At 40.2% G+C, this 23,674-nt stretch overlaps 1 protein-coding gene across 2 annotated transcripts; it reads left to right on the plus strand.

Moving 5' to 3' along the window:
• The first annotated feature begins 433 nt into the window (after positions 1–433).
• On the plus strand, positions 434–7,458 carry ebpl (EBP like). 2 transcript variants are annotated; one of them, XM_020925472.2, is made up of 5 exons: positions 434–520; positions 599–776; positions 3,041–3,110; positions 4,251–4,389; positions 6,951–7,458. In XM_020925472.2, the coding sequence occupies exons 2-5, from the start codon at positions 603–605 to the stop codon at positions 7,186–7,188; spliced, it is 621 nt and encodes a 206-aa protein (XP_020781131.2). In that variant the 5' UTR covers positions 434–520; positions 599–602; the 3' UTR covers positions 7,189–7,458. The 2 variants fall into 2 exon arrangements, with proteins under 2 accessions (XP_020781131.2, XP_055015639.1); XM_055159664.1 differs by having other exon boundaries at positions 440–520; positions 603–776.
• The last annotated feature ends 16,216 nt before the right edge of the window (positions 7,459–23,674 follow it).

Raw genomic sequence — 23,674 nt, forward strand, 5'->3', positions numbered from 1 at the left:
AACGCAGCTGTAAACTTGAAAACTACTGCTTCATGACGTCACAAGGTGGAACAGAGCATTTGGAGCTTTGGAGATGTAAACAAAGTAATAATAAAGAGTCACTCAAACATGTGTGAATGAAACAAAACTCAAGTCCGGGTCAGTTTGGCTCCAGGTCTGCGGCTCTGTTATTTAACATGGGGCGTATCGAATGACACTGTGCACTGTTCTGAAGTCTGCGGACTCCTCTCCCTTCTTCTTTCACTCTCACTGTTATATGAAGTTTGACCCGAAATCAAACTGTGAAAAAAAATGCCAGGGGACCAATCAGAGTCGAGGAGGAGAGGCTGAGGGCGGGATTAGAGTGGTCTGTTTGGTTTTGGGGCCAATCAGAACGCAGGAGGAGGGAAGGGGGCGGGATCACAGGACTGCAGCGCTTCAGTTCAGATTTTAGCTTTGAGGAGAGTTGACTAGAGACGTTGCTTTCCATTTTAGAAACAGTTTAAGGTAGATTTACAAAGTTTTAAGCGCATAGAAAGAGGTATAGGCAATTTTAACATTTTACTGAACTGGAATAACCTGCATTGTTATTGTCTAGTTACTAATATATATTTTTTAGAAAGATGGATATGAATGAGCCCGCCTTCTCCATGGTCTCCGCTGTCTCCCTATTGGCCTGCGCGTTCCAGGGGGTGGCGGCCTATCTGATGATGCGTCGCGTGGGAGGGAAGAGCTCCACGATCGACCAGTGGGTGCTGACCTGGCTCTTCTATGACGTCATTGTCCACATCACCTTGGTAATAAAATTTGTAGCGCAGAAATCTTATACACTACACGCTATTCAGGCTTTTAAAACGACTTTTGCGCTTTTGACTTTTGATTTGTTGATCTGCTGGCGTCCTCAATATTCCCTGGGGTTGGGGTGAATGTTCGAGTTGATCACAGACTCCTGAAAATGTGCTCTCTAAATCCATTTTCTATTTTCTCTGGAGTTTTCTGACTGACTTGACAATGTTCGGTAACTGCTGAGCATTCCACCATAGAGATACATGTAGAACACCCCGAGCGTGATGTCACCACAAAGTAACATGGGTACGATACGATACACACCTCGATACATGGGCCACGATATGATACATACCTCGATACATGGGTTACGATACATACCTCGATACATGGGTCACGATACGATACATACCTCGATACATAGGCCACGATACAAGACATACCTTGATACATGGGTCACGATACGATACATACCTCGATACATGGGCCACAATACGACACATACCTCGATACATGGGTTACGATACATACCTCGATACATGGGTCACGATACGATACATACCTCGATACATGGGTCACGATACGATACATACCTCGATACATAGGCCACGATACGATACATACCTTGATACATGGGTCACGATACGATACATACCTTGATACATGGGTCACGATACGATACATACCTCGATACATAGGCCACGATACGATACATACCTTGATACATGGGTCACGATACGATACATACCTTGATACATGGGTCACGATACGATACATACCTCGATACATGGGTCACGATACGATACATACCTCGATACATAGGCCACGATACGATACATACCTTGATACATGGGTCACGATACGATACATACCTCGATACATAGGCCACGATACATACCTCGATACATGGGTCACGATACGATACATACCTCGATACATAGGCCACATATGATACATATCTCGATACATAGGCCACGACACTATACATACCTTGACACATAGGCCATGATATGATACATATCTGGATACATAGGTCACGAGCCGATACATACCTCAATACAATGCACTTTTGGTTCAATACAACGGTACGATATTTCAAATCGATCAAATCGGACGATGTTTCAAATTGATTCGATACGGTTCAATAAAACTTAAAGGCTAAATCATGGCTGTGATTCTAAAAGTCTTTGTTAAAGTTTGCAAAGTTCATGTGAAACACAAACATTTGACTCAATCAAAACAGTGAAAATGTCAAGTGTGCTTCATAAATGACTTGCCTTCCTCTGAACAAATAACAAAACTGTAGCTCTGTAACAAAATAATTTAACAAAATATACCAAAAAATACTCTTAATAACAATAATAATGCATCAGTTTTATACAGCGCTTTTCTGGACACTCAAAGATGCTTTACAGAGCATTATTCATTCACTTCAGACCTGGTGGTGGTAAGATACTATAGGCTCTATTCATGCTTACATCACAAACCAGGAAGATGTTTGGAAAGATGCAATTACAACTTCCCAGGCTCAGTTTTCATCATTTCCCCACTGACGTACAACTCTGAGTGCACTTGGTACATGTGATTAAAAGAGATGAGGCACCAAATTCCAGGTGATTCCAAACAGCACATACGTCTGGAGTCTTCATTTTACCACTGATCACAGTTACTTCAGTGGGTTTGATCACTGTCAGTCGGTGAGCTCAGTGTTGGTAAGTACACCGGAAGTGGTAAACGCATCTTTCCAAATGTCTTTCTGGTTTGTGGCTTAAGTGTGAATAGAGCCTCTTGTAGCCACAGCTGTTCTGGGGCAGACTGACAGAAGCAAGGCGGCCTATGTATCTGCTAGGGCTGGGTATCGTTAAGAAGTTGTCGATACGATATATATCTTGATACATAGGCCACAATACGATACTCTTTTCGATACAGTGCACTTTCAATTCAATACGATTCAATAATGATTCAATAAGGTTCAATGACGAACAAAGGCGAAATCAAATGAATGAAAAACACCCAATTTACTCAAAACAGCGAAAATGTCAACACAATCGTAGCTCTTACACAAAATAATTTAGTAAAATATACTTTTTTTTTAAAAGTACTCTCAGCAATATCTTGATACAGCAGTCCACGATATCGATACTGTATCTTCACATTAAACAATACGATATATCGATATTTTTGCACACCCCTAATCTCTATCCGACAAACATCCTGACCATAAAAGTCCCACAGTGGAGCTTTACTCTTCATCAGTTGCTGTGTTGTGTTTCAGGAGGGGCCCTTTGTGTGGATGTCTTTACGTGGCTCTGTGGAGACGTCTGAAGGACCTCTGGCTCAGCTCTGTAAGTCCAGCTCACAGAGAAAATCAACTTCATCCAACTCAACTAAACCCGACTTAAAAGAGCCGTATTAGATTTTGACTCTTTCAAAACCTGCTTCATTTTGGTTCACTGGTTCAACACTTTGCATGGATCCAAAGTGAATCCTCGGTCTTACATTCCAAAAACCCTCATTATTCACCACAGTGATTTTTACCAGCACTTTCTACAACTCTTTTTGTTGTGAGGGTGAAAATAACAGACTGTGGATTTCAGCTTTTACCTGCAGTGTTTTAATGCAGTGGGGGTTGGAAAAAATTGATATAAAGTGGGCTGATCTGTGTAAAATAAACGCTAACAATGCACCCTGTCTCTGTGAGGCTTAAAAACGGCTTTGTCGTCTATACAGAACTTATTTACTGTCAAGATCAGCTGCACTGTGCAAAGTCATAATGTGGACGGGTGTAATTAATGATGGCGCCTGTGGGTACTTCCTGAATAAGGCGGACTACAAGGTTAAAACGTTTGTGAATTTCTCATAAAAATGCAATTTGATCAAAACAGGAACATTGGCTCCTGTCTCATCTCACAGAAGGTCACTTGGACTATGTTAAACAGGGGGTATTTTACTTATATGAAGTATTAATTGCCCTGTTAGTTTTTATTATTTTGAAAAATATCCTCCTTCCCTTTGCTCTACACGCTAAGTCACTCCCCCTTCAGAGCACTATCACAACACAATCAGTGTAATGAAACTACTGCACGTCCCGTCAGGTTTGTTTTTGTGTACAGTTTTGCTTCATGCTTTTGTATATTTCATCAATTTATGCAGAACTGTCGTGCAGGAGCGTGGGTGACGTAGGCTTGTGGGCGGAGCTTTGTACAGGATCCAATAGCTAAACGTAAGGAGGGTTTGAAGAGGGCCCGGGAGAGATCGCTAGATTACTCAAACATTAGATTACTCTTCAGGCAGATGAGGTCCCCCCTCTTTAAAATCTTCTTATTTCCTGCACTTGTCAGTATGATGAAGTTTGTGGATTTAATTTAAGAATATTTCTCATAAAAATAGACTTGAGTTCAGTACTGCTGTGTCCTGTGTCTTCTGATAGAGGTCTGTCGGCTCATCTGAACGTGCCTGTTGGTTCGTCTCTCTCTTGTGTCCAGGGCAGGAGTATGGTAAAGCAGACAGGCGCTGGCTGGTGTCAGACCCGGGGATAGTGTCTGTGGAGCTGCTCACTGTGGGGCTCTGCTCTGCTCTGGGTGTGGCTCTCATCTACGCTGTGGTCCACAACAAACACTACAGGTTTGTATCATTCAGGGTTAGAGCTACTGTTATGCAGTGTTGGGAGTAACGTGTTATAAAAGTAACAAATTACTGTCATGCGTTGCTTTTTGCTGTAACACAGTAATGTTACGGCATTACAGGGGAAAAATAGTAATATTTTACTCAGTACAAATGTCAGTAACGTGCGTTACAATGCTTTTTTAACCTGGATTGAAGTGGTGGGGTTTTCTTCATACAAATTCATTAAAATCACCACGACATCAGCAGCGGTGAAACGCTGGAGATGCGCCCGCGTAGACCGTCAGGTGACCGCGAGCGAAAGGACCAAGGCAGAACTCTGCGCTCTACGGGGTGAACCGCAGCAGCCCGATCATGCATTGAAAACACCCTGCTCCATGGGCTTGGGGTTCTCTCAGGGGTGGTCCTAGATTCCAAGTTCTAGACCAAGATTAGTCCTGGTTTAGACCTGGTTCAGTCCTGGTTTAGACCTGGTTAAGACCTGGTTCAGTCCTGGTTTAATCCTGGTTTAGTCCTTGTTTAGACCTGGTTTAGTCCTTGTTTAGACCTGGTTTAGTCCTGGTTCAGTCCATATTCAGTTATTCAGTTATTTTGGTGAGAGTAACTTAAAAATCCTGCATTAGTAATGTAATGTTTTACATTTTAAATGCAGTAATATTGTATTGTAACAAATTACTTTGAAATGACAGTGAGTGCGTATACATGCACATCAATAACCCAGTTATTAGCCATATCCCGGTTATATCAGTATTCGGGTTACTGCGTATACATGCGCACTGAGAAACCGGGACACTCATATTCGCGTGTACATGATCAAATGGAGTATCCCGGTTTCTTGACATAATCTTACAAATGCGCAGGCAGGCACAAAAATTAACTTAAATCAATTTCATAAACCAGGAAAAAATACAAACCGTGAGCTCCTTTAGCATAAGAAGCTAAGGAGCTACGAGATCTCCCACAATCCACTGTGCAGATTCTTCATTAAAATCTTCTGCATAAATAAACTCAACTTTACAACATATAAACCATAAACACTATAGAGCTACATCAGCCCGTTTGATCAGATAATTCAGCTGTGATCACATGTGTTTATGTTTTACAGAAATGAAACTTAAGACCGTTTGGCTAATTAGCATAAACTGTTAGCGGCGATAAAAACAACTCGCTCCTTGTGCCGCTGATGCGATCAGTTTCTTTTGGACTAAATGACACGACTCTGTGGATTATGTGTGTTATTTCTGTGACAGAAGAGGCGCTAATGATGGTAAGTGTGTTCCGTGCATATAGAGTATAGGAGATAGTTCATGTTTTAGCTTTTCAGCGTCACACGAGTGCAGGTCGTACGAGTGCAGATTGTACGTGTGCAGGTTTAGCGCAGCTCTTTATTTTACAGTCATTTCACTCGTTTGGTCACTTTATTTATGTTGGTCAATTTATTTATGTGACTACTGTTGTGGTGAAAGGCTGGAAAGTGTCTTTTGGACGCATGCGCACTCCACTTTATGTTGCAGTAACCGGGATACTGCGTTTACATGCCACAAGTATCCCGGTTACTATCGGAATAACCCAGCTACAGTAACCCGGTTTCTAATAACCGGGATACTGCCATAACCGGGTTACTGAAACCGGGTTACTGCGTATACATGCACCATCAAGAAATCGGGATACTCAAAAACCTGATCATAACCGGGTTATTGATGTGCATGTATACGCACTCAGTGATAAGTCATAAATAGTGCACTACAGTTTTAAAGTAACTTGCCCAACAGTGCTGTTATGGGGCATGCACAGCAAGATGGAGTTCACATGGAGTTTGTGAGTTCACAAAGCAACGGGAGAGAGTCTCAGTCAGACCAATCACGTCGCGGCACAGAGGTGTGTTTGGAAGCCAAAGGCAAAACCTCAAATGCACCAAAACAAACATGGCGACGCCGACAGATTTACTTCAGCCTATATTTGTGAAAATACAGACTTTTTTGTTTGTGAAAATGTGTAGAGGGAAGATCTTAGTGCATTTGTGGAGGGAAGATGTCTGTGATCTCTGTCTGGATGTAACTAAAGTTTGATTTTTCTGCTGTTGTGACACTTCAAAAATTATTTATTACAATTTATAACTTTTTTCCATCACTGACTTTTTTTTAATCACTGACAAATGTGGTCATGACAAACTGACAATGATCACATGCATTATGTTACATTTCAGTGGGTGGTTTGCCACCTCCTAGTGTATGGAGATGCTATTCCTTTGCTGAGAATGTTCCACAGTTTGACAGTAACTTATGCATCACATTAGAGAAGGTGACTAACTAGGCCAAGTTACAGGTCAGAACTGTGGAGAGGCAAGTCTGTGCACAGGAAGAATGCATTTTTCCAAGGTATTTTTAGGAGTAAAAACACATATAATTCAATAGATTAAAAAAAGACAAGTTGCTGTAAAAGGGAACATTCCAGGCAAAGCAACAACATCTTTATGGAGACAAGCAGGTAGCAGATCATCCAAAACAAAACGAAACAAAACTTCCCACAGTGCGTCTTTAAATGTGTTGGATTTGTTGCAGACACTTCGTGCAGATCTCGCTGTGTGTGTGTGAGCTGTACGGGGGCTGGATGACCTTCGCTCCCGACTGGCTGCAGGGCTCTCCTAACCTGAACCAAGCCTCTTCCTGGTTACACCTGTGGGTCTACCTGGTCTTCTTCAACGGCATCTGGGTCCTCGTGCCCGGCCTCCTCCTGCTCCAGTCCTGGTCAGATCTGAGGAGTCTGCACCAGGGGAGGGAGAGGCTGAAGGAAAAATGAAACAGACTGTGAACTGCAAAAACTCAAATCCAACCACGTTAAGATGACTTGAATGAAGAAATTTTGATCACGATTTGAGTAAATTTCACTTGACTGAAATGATCTGCCAATGAACTTTTTGTACTTAAAAAGAAATGAAAATACATCTTTCTACACTGAAGATAAGAAAAACAACAACTCCCAAAGGTGCACTGTGTAACCTTTTGTTTGGGGGTCGGTCACCTGCTTGTTTCTATGGATACGCCAAAGCTCAGCCTGGAATGCTCCACAGTCTGGCATTAAATAAAGCTCTACTTTACATTTATTCAATTGTGGTTACTTGTATGTTTGATGTTGTGACACTCTTAATGTCTTTTTATCATGAATTAAATAAATAAACAAATAACCAAATAAATAAATAAATTAAAATAAATAAATTAAAAACCATGTAAACCGAAGCTGTAATTTTATGTTACTGTTTCACTGACAACAGCTCCTTTAATTGTAAAACCAAGATGTTAAAAGGTCTGCTGTATTTTTCAGACTGTAAGTAAAAATGCGTAATAAAGAAGAAAAAAAAAAAAAAAAAAAGTTGCACCGGACTATAAATGGCACTTTTTGGGGGAAATGTATTTGATCAAATTAGAGACCAGGAACCGACATTTCATCTTGAAAGACAAGTTGTAGTAATAACAACAGAAGAGAGAACAACAGACTGTTAACGTCACATATGAACAGTTCTTCAGATAAACTATAACATAAACAACAGAACAGAACAAGTTTAACAAACTCTCCATCTCACTCCAAATCACTAAATCCATTCAATTCTTCATCCTCGGTGTCACTTCTGAACAACTCCTCGACCTCCGGAGGTAAACAGAGCGTCACTTCCTCTTCTGTGTCGCTGTCGTCAGACTCAGCATCAGTTCCAGTTAGAATTATTCGGGTCTTTCTGAATCCCGACAGGATGGTTTCAGTGTCACTGAAGTCCAGACTTTGTCCATCCATCCAGTGACTTCAGGAAAGTTTCATGTTACATCCTCCCAGTGTCACAAGATTCTCTCTCACTCCAAACTTTCTTTCTGCGTCTCGATTACCGTTTTCAGCTGCAAATTTCGTTACTTGCAGTTTGTAATTTGCAAAATCTGATTTTGCTTTTTGGGGGCATTTGTGTTCAGTTTCTCAGTCGTCTTTATAAGTTTGTTTAAATGTTAATTGTTCGGTGGTACAGAAGTAACGGTGCGATCGACTGACATGATACAGACAGAACAGAGGCTCTTTCTGCAGGAGACATGTGCAGTAGAGTGAAGTGACAGTGGAGGAACAGGAGCAGCAGATACTCACACACAAGACTAGAACCTCTCACCGCTTCAGTGTGAACATTTTAATATATAAGTCTCACCAGAGTATAAGTCACAGGAAACATCCAAACCATGAAAAAAAGTGAGACATATAGTCCGAAAAAGACATTATATAGACATTTTTTCCTATATATTTCAGCAAAATGTGTCTTATTTTAGTACAGATAGATTCCTTAAGCTGCTCTTGAGGTCAAAGTAAGACTGCTGTGTACTGTCTGCATCTTATTATCAGTTAATCAGGAACTGCACAGTTGGCATGCTAGCTTTATGGTGATACTCTGGTGTCTGAAAGTCGCGAAAAGTGTTCATAAAGTCATCGCGGTGAGCAATGAGGACGCTCTGAATGCATAAGTTAAGCGAGGAATGACTTTGGACCTCTGCAAACTAGTTCTGTTTTTCACGTTATTTAAGGCAGTAAAAATCCAGGCGCCTTTAATCATTACGTGTGTTTAGACTGGCCCCACTGGCATCTCTTTGACCCCTTTTTGAAATATATATTGTCAAAACAGGAGTATAGTTCCCATGGCAAAATAGGTCACATCTCCTGGTGCCGTTTTGACTCGATTTATTTGTATTTTGCGAGTGTTGTGGTGGGAATGATGCTGTCGACGTTATAAATTAGCCGTGTGCGTCATAAAGGTTAAGTCTGTATTACCTAATGGTGGATGGCAACAAACAGCAGGGTAACAGATTTATAGAGAGTCAGACAGTCAGGCGTAAAGCTGTCATGAATTTATTTTAGAAATATGATGGTAAAATGTGCTCCTGTCGCTTACTACATGGAAGTGAAGTGATGATAGATCAAATATCTGCGTAAATCAACATGTACTCAGCCAGGACTAAACCAGGACTAAACCAGTTTAAAACAGATCTAAAACAGGTTTAAAAAAGATCTAAACCAGGAAACAGTTAAAACAGATCTAAAACAGGTTTAAAAAAGATCTAAATCAGGGCTAAACCAGGTCTAAACTAGGACTAAACCAGATCTAAACCAAGACTAAACCAGGACTAAACTAGGTCCAAACTAGGACTAAACCAGATCTAAACCAGGACTAAACCAGATCTAAACCTGGACTAAACCAGGACTAAACTGGATGTAAACTAGGACTAAACCAGGACTAAACTAGGTCCAAACCAGGACTAAATCAAGACTACATCAGGACTGAACCAGGACTAAACCAAGACTAAACTAAGTCTAAATGAGGACAAAAGCAGATCTAAACCAGGACTAAAAACTAGTCCTTGTTGAAGTACCTCTTATCCTATTCCATTACCGACCATAAGAGTGGAGTTTGGTGCTTTGTGCCTGACATCCATCACAATTTGGTAAAAAGCTCAGATTCTCTGGTTTTTCATGATCTTCGAGGACAAACTGTTCACTTCTGCTTTTCTATCGTTCACTCAGCGTCTCCAACATGAAGACATAATCAGGGTAATTCAGATCTGAGATCACGGACTTTCTTCAGGTTCAGAAAAATGCATTTAAACTTTCACCTTTGAGGTGCTATTTTTCATTTTAAACAGAATCTTTTTCCACTCATTGGCTGTACTCTTTTTGAAAATGAGTTTTTATTATTTAAGACAACAACAACATTATAATTTTACTGAAGTAATGAAACAGAAATGTTATTTAAGCAGAGCAACCAGATGATGCCAGACTAAACCAAGTCTAAACCAGTAAACCAGTCCAAAGCCAAGACTTTCTAAACCAGGTCTAAACCAGGTCTAAACCAGTCCAAAGCCAAGACTTTAACCAGGTCTAAACCAGGTCTAAACCAGTCCAAAGCCAAGACTTTAACCAGGTCTTAACCAGGTCTAAACCAGGTCTAAAACATGTCTGGACCAGGACTGTTAAATCTTGCTAAACCAGCGATGCTGAAAATGAACGGAGAGCCTTACCTTCAAAGGGATGCTCCTGATTGGTGCTTTGGTTGCTGCGATACTCACGGTCATAATTCCAAATATGGAATTTGGCTCCAAATATGCTCCAAAATAACTGCTAGTGCCGATGAACTACATTAGACTAAAGCCGAAAACTATGGGTGGCTCTCCCTTAGTCTACTGTACAGTCTATGGTTCTAACCCAAGACTAAAGCAGGTCTAAACAAGGCCCAGACCAGGTCTAAAACCGGGTCTAGGAACTTCCATTTTAATCCAGTTCTAAACCAGTTCTGACTTGAGACTAAACCAGAACTAAAGCAAATCTCTGTCTTTCTTCCTCATTTAAACTTTGACTTTTGCGATGCTATTTCTGAAACAATATGATCTTTTTCACTTGATTTTAAGACAAAATCTCTTGCCAATCATCGTGTGCGTTCCTCATGTAGGGGGCTGCTTCCTGTCGAGACTTTTGAAAACGTTTTCTTTATTTAAGACAAAAGTGCCATTCTATTAAAGTAAAGAAACACAAACGTTATTTAGGCCGAGCTCAGTAAACAAAGCCAGACGATGGCACGCTGGGAGCTGCTTCTCGATATGTAAATTTGACTCATCATCCCAATCATTGAGCAGAGATTATAAAAGGCTCCTACACGGCGCAGATGGTGTTTGCCAGCCTAAATATGGGCCTCTGTATGAAGCCTATGGAGCCGACTAAGTTCTGGTTAACTTCTCAATTAGTCCTGGTTTAGTTCTTAGGGTTAGTCCTGGTTCAGTCCTGGGTTAGTCCTGGTTTAGTTGTCCTTATTTAGTTCTGGTTTAGTCCTCATTTAGACCTTGTTTAGTCTTGGTTTAGTCCTGGTTTAGATCCAGTTTAGTCCTGGTTTAGTCCAGGTTTAGATCTGTTTAGTCCTAGTCTGGACCTAGTTTAGACCTAGTTTAGTCCTGGTTTAGATCTGATTTAGTCCTGATTTAGATTTGGTTTAGTCCTAGTTTAGACTTAGTTTAGACCTAGTTTAGTCCTGGTTTAGTCCAGGTTTAGATCTGGTTTAGTCCTGATTTAGATCTTGTTTAGTCCTGGTTTAGTCCTGGCTTAGTCATGGGTTAGTTCCGGCTTACTTCTGGTTTAGTTCTCTGGTTTAGTCCAGGTTTAGTCATCATTCTTTAGTCCTAGTTTAGTCCCTAGTCCCTAATTTAGTCCTAGATTATTCCTAGTTTATCCTTGTTTAAATCCTTGTTTAGTCCAGGTTTAGTTTCAGTTTAGTCCTGGGTTAGTACTCCTTGTTTAGTTCTGGTTTAGTCCTGGTTTAGCTCTGGTTTAGTCATCCTTTGTTTAGTCCTGGTTTAGTCATCCTTCTTTAATCCTTGCTTAGTCCTCATTTAGTCTTATTTAATCCTGGTTTAGTTCCAGTTTAGTCCTGGTTTAATACTACTTGGTTAGTCCTGGTTTGGTTCTGGTTTAGTCCTGGTTTAGTTCTGTTTTAGTTCTGGTTTAGTCATCCTTCTTTAATCCTTGTTTAGTTGTGGTTTAGTCTTTGTTTAATCCTAGTTTAGTTCCAGTTTAGTCCTAGATTAATCCTGGTTTAGTTCTGGTTTAGTCCTGGTTTAATTACTTTTAGTCCTGTTTTTAGTTTAGTCCTGGTTTAGTTCTGGTTTAGTCATCATTTTTAGTCATAGTTTAGTACTGTTTTTGTACCGGTTTAGTCCCCGGTTTAGTCCTAGATTATTCAATTTTGTTTAGTCCTTGTTTATTCTTGTTTAAATCCTTGTTTAGTCCAGGTTTAGTTCCAGTTTAGTCCTGGTTTAGTACTCCTTGTTTAGTTGTGGTTTGGTCCTGGTTTACTTCTGGTTTAGTCATCCTTCTTTAATCCTTGTTTAGTCCTTATTTAGTCCTGGTTTAGTTCCAGTTTAGTCCTGGTTTAGTCCTTGTTTAGTTCTGGTTTACTTCTGGCTTAGTACTGATTTGGTTCTGTTTTAGTCCTGGTTTAGCCGTCCTTGTTTAGTCCTGGTTTAGTCCTTGTTTAATCCTGGTTTAGTTCTCCTGGTTTAGTCCTAGTTTAGTCCATGTTTTCATGTTTTTCTCTGCCTGGAATGTTCCGCAGTATGGTATTAAACATACTTTTCTTGAATTCAGTTCGTTTCCAGTGTTTTATTGCAAAGAAAACATTCTTACTGTGACCAGCATCGCCTCTCCAGAGATCTGACCTGTACTGTGGCCTGGTTGTGCCACCTGCTTGTATCCATGGAGATAGTATACTGTGGAAAAATTCCAAGCAAAGGAATAACATCTCCATGGAGACAAGCAGGTGTTGCCCTAAAAATTTAATCCCCAGGAAAAAAATAAATAAACACCACTGTTCATGTGATGCACCAAGGAGATGCCCGCCTCTGCTCCATGCAGCAGCCTCCTCTGCAGGTCTCTGCCCCCCCTCACAGAGGGGCTTGTACAGGAAGCCCCAGGCTGGGCTGAGGGTGGGGGCCAGGCCCAGGCGACCATCAGTTTGTAAAAAAAGTCTTTCCAGAAGCTGTTTCCAGGGATGCAGACACAGGACAGGACAGCAGGGGGCCTGGGGAGTCCTGGAGGTCAGGACTCAGGATGACGCAGGGGAAGAGGTCAGTAGAGTCTGGGGACAGTGAGCCAGAGCAGGATGGACACAGCTAGACTCACTACAGCTCATCTGGAACTATCAGGAGCCTCTGAAAACCTGCAACCTGAAAGCAGCTCCTGGACTGGCCAGACGGACGAGTCCCTGTCCACCCTGCTCCTTTGGGAGATAAAGCACGACTTGTGGAACCCAGTGCAACTTGTCGTTACGCCACAGACAAAAACATCATACAAACTTTGTTCACAGTTCTTCCCATGATAATAAAACAGCAGCTCAAGAATTTTTTACGATTCTCAGCTGAAGAAAATTGTTTTGGTTCCAGACCGTTTGCTCCGGGCCACCATTTTGCAGTACATCAGAAGGACAACCCAAGTTTAATTCAGAATAATCATTAAGAATAAAGTGTTTACATGGTCTTTTTTAAAGTGGAATAAATTTTTATTCCAAATGAAATAATTTTTAATTGGAATTAAAGCTCTCATGTAAACGTGGCAATTGAAAGATAGAAACAGATAGAGACATGGAGAGATAAAAAGAGACAGAAAGAAGAAGAAAGAGGGAAAGAGAGAGAAAGAAAGTCTTCATTCCCAATAGATCTTGAGCTGGTTAAAAAATAAGTTTAATTTTCATTTGATTGTAATATTTTGTCATATTTTGATTTCAATCTGACTGAGTTCATTGTGAGGGTAAGTTTGGAAACATCCTCAGGCTGGAGATCAGGCTCGGTTCACTTGAAAAGCCAGATATTTTCTTAAATCATACTTCACCAAATCACCATTTTACACTCAGAACAGAACAACAGCTCAATTAAAGCCATTATACGGAACTTGGCATTGAACATCAGATTTAAGCCAATCAAGGTGGACTCTGCTCTGTGTCAAACCCGCCTCATTTCTCTCCTCTTCACAGAAAACCATTGGGAAAGGTTTGAAGCGAGGTATGAAAATATTTGTGTAGGAGTTGTGTGGATGAGACGGAGCTCTGAAATGAGTGAAACTGTAGACGCTTTGGTCGGGTCTGGTCTGAACATTACAGCCTGTGTGAAGGGAACAGCAAAACCAGCAACAAGAATGCTGAAGACGGAGGAGGTCTGGACTTTTGAGGACTTCTGGAGATTCCGATGTGAGATGTTGGGTTCTGACTTGTTTGCATTCATGTGCTTTTACCTCAGAAGGTCAGGATTTAGATTTGTCACCAACTGATACTTTGAAAAAATGGTCCAAGAGGAGTTGTTCAAATTGCGAGCACAAATTTGACAACAGTATGACGTTTTTATGAGTCTCTATCCAGCATGTTTAAATCTTACAAAGGTCAAACAAAGTAAATCAACTAAAATGATTAGAACAGAATGATATTTTTTCAACATATACTTCCTACACTGAAAAAAAAGATTGCTGGATTTGTGTAAAAAAGTTATAGAAAGTGGTTGCATGCAATAAAATTTATTTCGATCCCCTCTACACATATTTTTCTCAGAACATGAACATCACTTTTTCATGTTGATGAAATTTGATCAAATCATGCTGAAAATGCAATAGAGTCCGGTCAAGCAGAAGTAAACAACAAGGCCAAAAATTCAAGTTAATGCATCTGTTATAAAAATGTATTGAACAGATACATATGTACTCTAGTTTATGAAACTGTTGACCTTTTTTCTGTACCATTTTTGGTTCTAAAGTTCCATACGTTTTAAACAGACCATGTATGAAACATGGAACAAAAATTATTTCCAAATTTCAAAGATCTGCAAATCATGTCAATAAATGGATGTATTTCATCATATATCTTGTGTTATTCCATCTTTGAACTGTTGATGAAGGTACAGGATTTAAAACTGACATATTTTATAGAAATAGTTTCCTTTCATTTTGAAGTAATATTAAAGTATTCGGAAGAAAAAAGCTGACACATTATGTAAAATCCTGCACCTTCTACTTGTTTGCACAATTTTCCCTCCGTTACTTTTCCCTCCGTTACCATGACCTTTCTTCATAAAAAATCTCATGAGTCAAAAAGTAAGAGGTTTTTCAACCTAATCTTGTACCATATGGTAGAAAACTATATGAAGCAAATATTCAAACCAGTTTGTTAAGGATATGGAAGTGAGAACCAAGAGTTATCACTGTTTGGATTTATTGCCCAAAAAGTGCTGCATATTTCATTCCCTCTGTTACCGACATGAGTTTAAAATTTTTTTGTCAACAACTTGAAAGAATATCACAGGTTTAACTTGACCCTGTTGGAGTGTAACTCTTTCCTACATTCTGATACTTTACTTATTTCAATAGTCCCTCTAGTTTCTGAATAAGAGACATTTGAATGTCAAAAATCTGCCCCTGTTTCCCTCCGTTACCACTTGACCAGACCCATATTTATCTTATGTTACCTTATCATGAAATGTACAAGTATGTATAATTTCATTGAATTGATCTAATTCTGTAAAAGAATACAAAAACAGTCTTTAGTTTTCCACAGTTCTGTATTGTCTTAAACAGAATCAAACACACAGAGAGCACAAGTCCAGAGACCACTATCCCAGTGGTGAAAAACCAGGAGACTCTCACTGGGTTTTTCTGAGAGTATCCAGAATACTGTGACATGTACACGCAGTATTCTGATTTCTCAAAAGTGGACCTGTACTGAGCATGTGCCAGCTCAAGTCACAAAAACAGTAGGAGCAGTTACTTTCACAAAATGACTCAAAATCCTACCAGGTCTTTTTAAGTAATAATATTTTAATTTTTTAACCTCAGGCTGACTTCTGTGTCTGTCTGTGCTGCTCTTGAACCAAACTGACTCTGTGACACTGTGTTGTATTTTTCAGCTGTTAAAAACACCTTTTACTGAGCTCCACAGTCTCATGTTCCTACTTGAATATATGTCCTCTTGTTTCGTTTTTAGAAATAACTTTTTAAGAGGCGCGACACTGCAGGCGAACAGAAATAAATCTCACATTTAGAGACATCAATGTGAAACTTTTGTAGCTTACTCACATAAATATAAGAACAAAATATATTTAAGTTTTAAAATTATTATATTTAAACAGAAACATGAAAAGACGTTTAAATGTATTCTTTTTTTTATTGTTATAGATTAGGTACTGAAAAATATACAGAGGCGATTTTGTGTATGTTATTTAGTATTTGAGTAAACTAGACCCCACTGAAAATGAATCTAAAAACTCAAATTTCGAGTTAAAATTTCAATAAATCAGACTTGTAAATAGATATCAACAAATCTTTCTGTAAGGCTACGTTCAGACTGCAGGGCTTAACGCTCAATTCCAATTTTTTTGTGAAATCCGATGTTTTTGTGAGGTCGTTCACATTTCCAATTAAATGTGACTTGTATGTGACTCCAGTGTGAACATTAAACGGCCCAAAAGTGTCCTGCATGTGCACTGGAGACACGACAATGTCAACCGCAGCGAGCGTGCTCTGTGTTTACGGAAGTTGTCCAAACATGGACGCAGCATTGAGCACCTGGAGATTTTAAAGTTCCTCTTGTACCGGAGCCAGAACATGAACAACTTACTTGTTTTAAGGAGGAGATTGAGAAGGAGAAGGACGAGGTTTTTGGTCGTGGTGTTTTGTGGGACAGCGGCAGCGACGTCCGTTGAAAGGAACATGTGGATGTGGAGACGTAGCCAAGAGTGGTGAGTGGTGATGTGCTTCACTTCAGTGACTCGAAGTTCAGTAACAATTTTCACCTACTTCAGCGCAGAATAGTGACGTTTGTGTCTTGTTGATAACGTGTAGGTGGATGAATGCACTTTGGCCATTCAGACTGAAGTCACATGTCAAAAGATCAGATATGTATCGGTTTCAGGACCATATATCCAAGTGTCCTGGGTCACATTTTAAAAAAAATCTGATCTGTGTCATTTAGACTGTCATTAAAAGATCAGATACAGGTCACATAGGGGCTAAAAATCAGATTTGGGTCACTTTAGGCTGCAGTCTGAACGTAGCCTAAGTTTCTTCTGGTGTTTTTAAGTTCTACTTTCAAGAGTGTTGTCCCTGTGGGAGAAAAAGCATTACACCTCCCATTTGAATTTACAGTGTCCTCATCACAAACACATCTGGAGTTGTGCTTTTAAACTCCATACACCTTCACTTGAATCATTTGGATCATTTCATATGGAGTGAGAAAGCTTTCAGAAATACAGGATAGAAATCTGTGCATATTTGTCTGTAGTTGAGCATAAAATAAACATTTGTAAACTCTCGATTGAGTCCAGTTATACATAACATTTATTGTGTGTATTTTATCCATCAGAATATGATATGAAAATTTACAATTACACTTTCTTCAATACGAATACAAATTCACAGACGCAACTTTACTGTCAAAAATACATCATCACTTCACTTCAGGCAAAATTTATTGAGCAGAAGAAACATCAATCAAGATGCTGCGCCGCATACGGACTGAACCGGGACTAAACCAAGACTAAACCAGGACTAAACCAGGACTGAACCAGGACTAAACCAGGACTTGAACCAGGATTAAACCAGAACTAAACCAGGATTAAACCAGGACTAAACCAGGACTTGAACCAGGACTAAACCAGGACTAATCCAGGATTTAAACCAGGACTTGAACCAGGACTAAACCAGGACTAAACCAGGACTAAACCAGAACTAAACCAGGAACTAAACCAGGATTAAACCAGGACTAAATCAGGACTTGAACCAGGACTAAACCAGGACTAATCCAGGACTGAACCAGAACTAAACCAGGACTACAGGACACACACATTTCATGTACGACTCATTTGAGAGTTTACAAATATTTATTTTAAGCTCAACTACAAACAAATATGCACGGATTTCTTAGCCAGGCTGGCACCACCTAGTGCCTCCGCTCAGTTTCATTTCTCTCCAGCGACTAGGTCAGGAATCAGAATACACAAGAACCCATGGAAGTTGTAGACTGTGCACCGGCCAATCAGAGAAGAGCTGTGAAGCCATGACGTCAAACTCGTGGCGTCTGTCTGAGTCCATTTTGTGGTACAGCACAACAGTAAACAAAGCGTCGAGATGGATGTAGACGAAGACAGACATTCTGTGTTGCAACGATTCCCGAGATCGAGGATTTAAAGCCGGAACAAAGAGAATGTTTGATGAATTTTATCAAGAGGAAAGATGTTATTGCCCTTCTTCTTATGGGATTTGGGGCATTACATACGTCACGACCAAATAGCAGCGACTGGTTAAATAAAAAAAATACCCACCTACCGTCGAGCGAACTAATTCTAATGCTGCCAGGTCCTATGCACACAAATATTTCTGAAAGTTTTCTTACTCCATAATTTCAGACCTGGAATTGCCAAACTCTCCTGAACTAAAGGTAAAAGGAGCTGTTAACTTGAAATCATGAAATTACATGGTTTTGAGTATTTTGAACTTTGAACTTGAAACATCTTTCGGTGCAGAGTGGACAGTTATGTTGTTTCTACACGAGAGCTTGTTGCTAAGAGACCAAACTGACCAAAAACCATAAAATTGCTGATGGTGTCGCCCCTTAAATCTTATCTACCTTTAGTTCATATGATAACCCACAAACCCATAAAATACCTGGGAAATACCTTGCAAATTCAGTGAGTTCACAAACTCTTCCAAACATTGCTTTTGGCTGCGGAGTCTAAACCTCAAATGATTTAAATTGGACAAAATGGAGGATGATATTTTACGTTGGAGCCGTTGCCAAGAGTCTTTAGGAGTGATTCTGTGCTCTGTGTCGGTTCAGCCCTCTCCGGGTGAAAAATGGCGTCTTGATTTTGGATTCTCTTCCAAATGGAGAAATAGTGAGGCGCGTATATCGTCACAACATGGCAGCTCATTTGTTCTCTTGACAAATGTGAAGTCTGGTTCCGTCAATATTTTTTTAAACTCAAGCAAAACGCTCAAATAGGCCCAAGTGGTTTTAAAGAGATCACTTTGTGCAACCAGGGCGAATGTTCGACTTAAATGTAATGTAGAAGATATAATAGTTAACTCTGAAAACAATAAAAAGGAGGATGAACTTGAATTATTCTTGTGTTAACCCACGTCTGGACAGTGTTGGGGAGTAACAGATTACATGTACCAGAGTTATGTAATCAGAGTACAAATTATGAGTAACTGTATTCAGTTACAGTTACTGTTTCAGTGAGTGGTAATTAGATTATAGTTACTTTGTTGAAATAAATGGATTACACAGCGGTATTTTCCTGTTTTCACATTTTTTTTTTCTTCTTAATTCCACTCATTGCCCGACCTAAACAGGTCTAAACCAGGTCTAAAACCAGGTCTAAAACCAGGTCTAAACCAGGTCTAAAACCAGGTCTAAAACCAGGTCTAAACCAGGTCTAAACTAGGTCAAAACCAGGCCTAAACCAGGTCTAAAACTAGGTCAAAAACCAGGTCTAAACTAGGTCAAAACCAGGTCTAAACCAGGTCTAAACTAGGTCAAAACCAGGTCTAAAACCAGGTCTAAAACCAGGTCTAAACCAGGTCTAAACTAGGTCTAAAAACCAGGTCTAAAACCAGGTCTAAACCAGGTCTAAACTAGGTCTAAACCAGGTCTAAACCAGGTCTAAAACCAGGTCTAAACCAGGTCTAAACTAGGTCAAAACCAGGTCTATACTAGGTTTAAATCAGGTCTAAAACCAGGTATAAAACAGGTCTAAACTAGGTCTAAATCAGGTATAAAACCAGGTCTAAAACCAGGTCTAAACCAGGTCTAAACCAGGATTAAACTGGGACTAAACTAGGTCTAAACCAGGTCTAAACCAGGTCTATACTAGGTCTAAACCAGGTATAAAACCAGGTCTAAACCAGGACTAAACTAGGTCTAAACCAGGTCTAAAACCAGGCATAAAACCAGGTCTAAAACTGTGTTAACTTTTATTGTTTTCAAAAGAAACAGAAAACGCACACCAAGATTCTTGCAGAGGTGCAAATGCAAGGAGCAGCCAGACCAGGGTGAAACAATGCATAGCACACTCGGTTGGCCAATGTCCAAATACTTTTTTATTAACAAAATAACCTTTCGGCAAAAAAAGCCTTCATCAGATATTTTTCTTGTCTTGGACCACAGCAAACTTTTATTGTTTTGAAAATGGTATATTCGCCGAAAACACCGTATTAACATGTCAAAAGTCACTTCCCCTTCACAGTGCATTCAGCTAGTGAAACTACTACACATCACATCAGGTTTGTGAAGTTGTAGTCTACAGTTTTTGTATCATGTTTTTGTATATTTCTGGAGAGTTGTCACATCAGAGCATGGGTGATGTTAGCCTGATTCATCCACCAGTTTCACTTTGTGGAAACCGTCTGACCTCGCAGCTTTAGAATTCGTTCGCTCGACGGTAGGTGGGTACTTTTTAAAATTTAACCAGTTGCTGCTATTTGGTCGTGACGTATGTAATGCGCCAAATCCTGTAAGGAAGAAGGGCAATAACGTCTTTCCCCTTGATAAAATTCACCAAATATTCTCTTTGTTCTGGCTTAAAATCCTCGACGTCTCTACGTCTCGTCTCGTCTTCGTCTACATCCATCTCGACGCTTTGTTTACTGTTGTGCTGTTCCACAAAAGGTACACAGACAGACGCCACGAGTTTGAAGTCATGGCTTCACAGCTCGCAGCTGATTGGTCAGTGCGCGGTCTACAACTTCCGTGGTTCTCGCAAATGGTCTAGTGTATTCCGATTCCTGACCTAGCCACTGGAGAGAAATGACTGAGCGGAGGTACTAGGTGGCACCAGCCTGGGTGATGTAGGCTTATGGGGCAGAACTTTGTACAGAATCTTACAGCTAACCGTAAAGAGGATTTGAATAGGGAGAGATTGCTAAATTACTCAAACATGCATGGATGAAAAACCTCTTCATACATGTTTTTGACGAGTGAACAACTTTACATGGCAGAAAGCACCAAAAGACAATTTAGTAGAGTACCCCCTTTTTAAAGCTATAAGCAGTATGTACCTTTCTAGCGCTTTTTAAAAATTTTAGTTGTGGTTATTACTGTATTTCTCAGACCATAAGTCACACCGGATTATAAGTCACACTTTTTAGGGGAAATGTATTTTGTAAAACCAGAAACCAGGAACCGACATTTCCTGTTGAAAGTCAAGTTCTAGTGAAAACAATAGAAGAGAGAACAACAGACTGTTAACGTCACATATGAACAGTTCTTCAGATAAACTATAACATAAACAACAGAACAGAACAAGTTTATCAAACTCTCCATCTCACTCCAAATCACTAAATCCATTCAATTCTTCATCCTCGGTGTCACTTCTGAACAACTCAGCCTCGACCTCCGGAGGTAATAATAATAATAATAATACATTTTATTTATATTGCACTTTACATAAAATAATCTCAAAGTGCTACAGGTAAAAACAATGAGTAAAAAGGTGCATCAGAAACAGTGGATCAAGCTAAAACCAGTGCAGGAATTTATAAGATAAAACAAGAATAAAATACAATTAACAAAAGGCTTTAGTAAAAAGGTATGTTTTAAGATTTTGTTTAAAAACAGAAATAGATTGTGGGGCTCTCAGGTGGTCGGGGAGAGCATTCCAAAGCCTTGGAGCAGCAGAGGAGAAGGCCCGATCTCCCATGGTGCAAAGTTTGGTTCTGGGGGTTTGGAGAGTGTGGAGAGTAAACAGAGCGCCGCTTCCTCTTCTGTGTCGCTGTCGTCAGACTCAGTATCAGTTCCAGTTAGAATTATTCGGGCCTTTCTGAATCCTGACAGGATGGTTTCGGTGTCACTGAAGTCCAGACTTTGTTCATCCATCCAGTGACTTCAGGAAAGTTTCATGGAGCATCTGCCTAGTCCCCGTGAAGCTGTGTTCTCCATTCCCGCTTTCCTCCAGTCCCTCACAAGTTTCTCGCTCACTCCAAACTTTCTTTCTGCTGCTCAATTACCATTTTTGGCTGAATATTTCACTACTTGCAGCAGAATAGAGGCTCTTTCTGCAGGAGACACATGCAGTAGGGCGTGAAGTGACAGTGGTACAGGAGGAACAGGAGCAGCAGATACTCACACACAAGACTAGAGCCTCTCACAGCTGTCAATGTGAACATTTTAATATATAAGTCTCACCGGAGTATAAGTCGCAGGAAACACCCAAACCATGAAAAAAGTGCAACATATAGTCCGAAAAATACGGTACACTGAAAAAACATGTGTCCTTACTCTGAGCAGACTTGCATCTCTACAAACCTGACTCTTATCTGGCCTGGAGGAAGGCGTCTTTCTCCTTGTTTCCATGGACGTGTGTTTCCTTTGTCATTTGGCTATAATATTCTACATTATAGCACACATGGTTATGGAATCTTGCAGGTGGCAACTCCAGACAATGACTGTACTTTTAAATCATGTCGTTGGTCTAATAATACGAGTTTTTACGTCACGGGGACCTGATTTCTACAGATGTTAGTGTCCACATTGTGATAAATCCCCGTGAGATGACTCCACCTGGCTTTAGAAAAATAAACACAAACGTCCCCCGTGAATATTTCAGTGTGTTCAGCAAAACGAGCCCATAGAAACAGGTCAAACACACTGAGCTGTGACTGTGTGTCTGCTCCCATCACCCATATGACCAAGGCTACATTCAGACTGCAGCCTGAAGTGACCCAAATCCAAATTTTTGGCCCCTATGTGACCTGTATCTGATCTTTTAATGACAGTCTGAACAGCCACTTCGATATGTGCTCCTGAAACCGATACATATCTGATCTTTTGACATGCGACTTCAGTCTGAACGGACAAAGCGCATTCATCTGACCTACAGGTTATCAACAAGACACAAACGTCACTATTCTGCGCTGAAGTAGGCGAAAATTGTTAATGAACTCCATGTCACTGAAGTGAAGCACATCACCACTCACCACTCTTGGCTACGTCTCCACATCCACACGTTCTTCTCTATGGACGTCGCAGTCCCACAAAACACCACGACCAAAAACCTCGTCCTTCTCCTTCTCAATCTCCTCCTTAAAACAAGTAAGTTGTTCATGTTCTGGCTCCGGTACGAGAGGAACTTTAAAATCTCCAGGTGCTCAATGCTGCGTCCATGTTTGGACACCTTCAGTAAACACAGAGCACGCTCACTGCGGTTGACGTCGTCGTGTCTCCAGTGCACATGCGGGACACTTTTGGGGTGTTAATGTTCACACTGGAGTCACATACAAGTCACATTTAATTGGAAATGTGAACGACCTCGCAAAAACATCAGATTTCACAAAAAAATCGGAATTGAGCGTTAAGCCCTGCAGTCTGAACGTAGCCAATACTCGTTACATTGGCACAGGGTATAGTCTTTCTGGGCTTCGTTTGCGTGTTCTATTTGCGTCTTGCTCAGGGGCACAACAACAACAACAATGCCTAAAGTAAACAAAACCTAAACCTAAAGTCTGTTTTCAAATATGAATGAATGAATTTATTTATTTTGATTTTTTTTTGACTATTTCTATTCTCTTGCTGTTCTTTACTCTGTGTTGCAACACCGGAATATCCCCATTGTGGTACAGATAAAGGTTCTCTTATTTTAATGGTCCTATCTTACACAAAATTCTCGATTCTCGTAAGGTGTTTTGTTTCATTCACACATGTTTGAGTTATTTTTATTATTAGTCAATCCACATCTCCAAAGCTCCAAAT

This window comes from Boleophthalmus pectinirostris, unplaced genomic scaffold, assembly GCF_026225935.1.
Source record: "Boleophthalmus pectinirostris isolate CB_2022bp ecotype Guang Dong unplaced genomic scaffold, ASM2622593v1 HiC_scaffold_23, whole genome shotgun sequence".
Classification (NCBI taxonomy): Eukaryota; Metazoa; Chordata; class Actinopteri; order Gobiiformes; family Gobiidae; genus Boleophthalmus; species Boleophthalmus pectinirostris.

Bases quoted from the DNA above. Each gene is read 5' to 3' on its own strand.
- ebpl (XM_020925472.2), top strand. From the start codon at position 603: ATGGATATGAATGAGCCCGCCTTCTCCATGGTCTCCGCTGTCTCCCTA. The intron at 777-3,040 runs GTAATAAAATTT...GTTGTGTTTCAG, and splicing joins TCATTGTCCACATCACCTTG to GAGGGGCCCTTTGTGTGGAT. The intron at 3,111-4,250 runs GTAAGTCCAGCT...TCTTGTGTCCAG, and splicing joins AGGACCTCTGGCTCAGCTCT to GGCAGGAGTATGGTAAAGCA.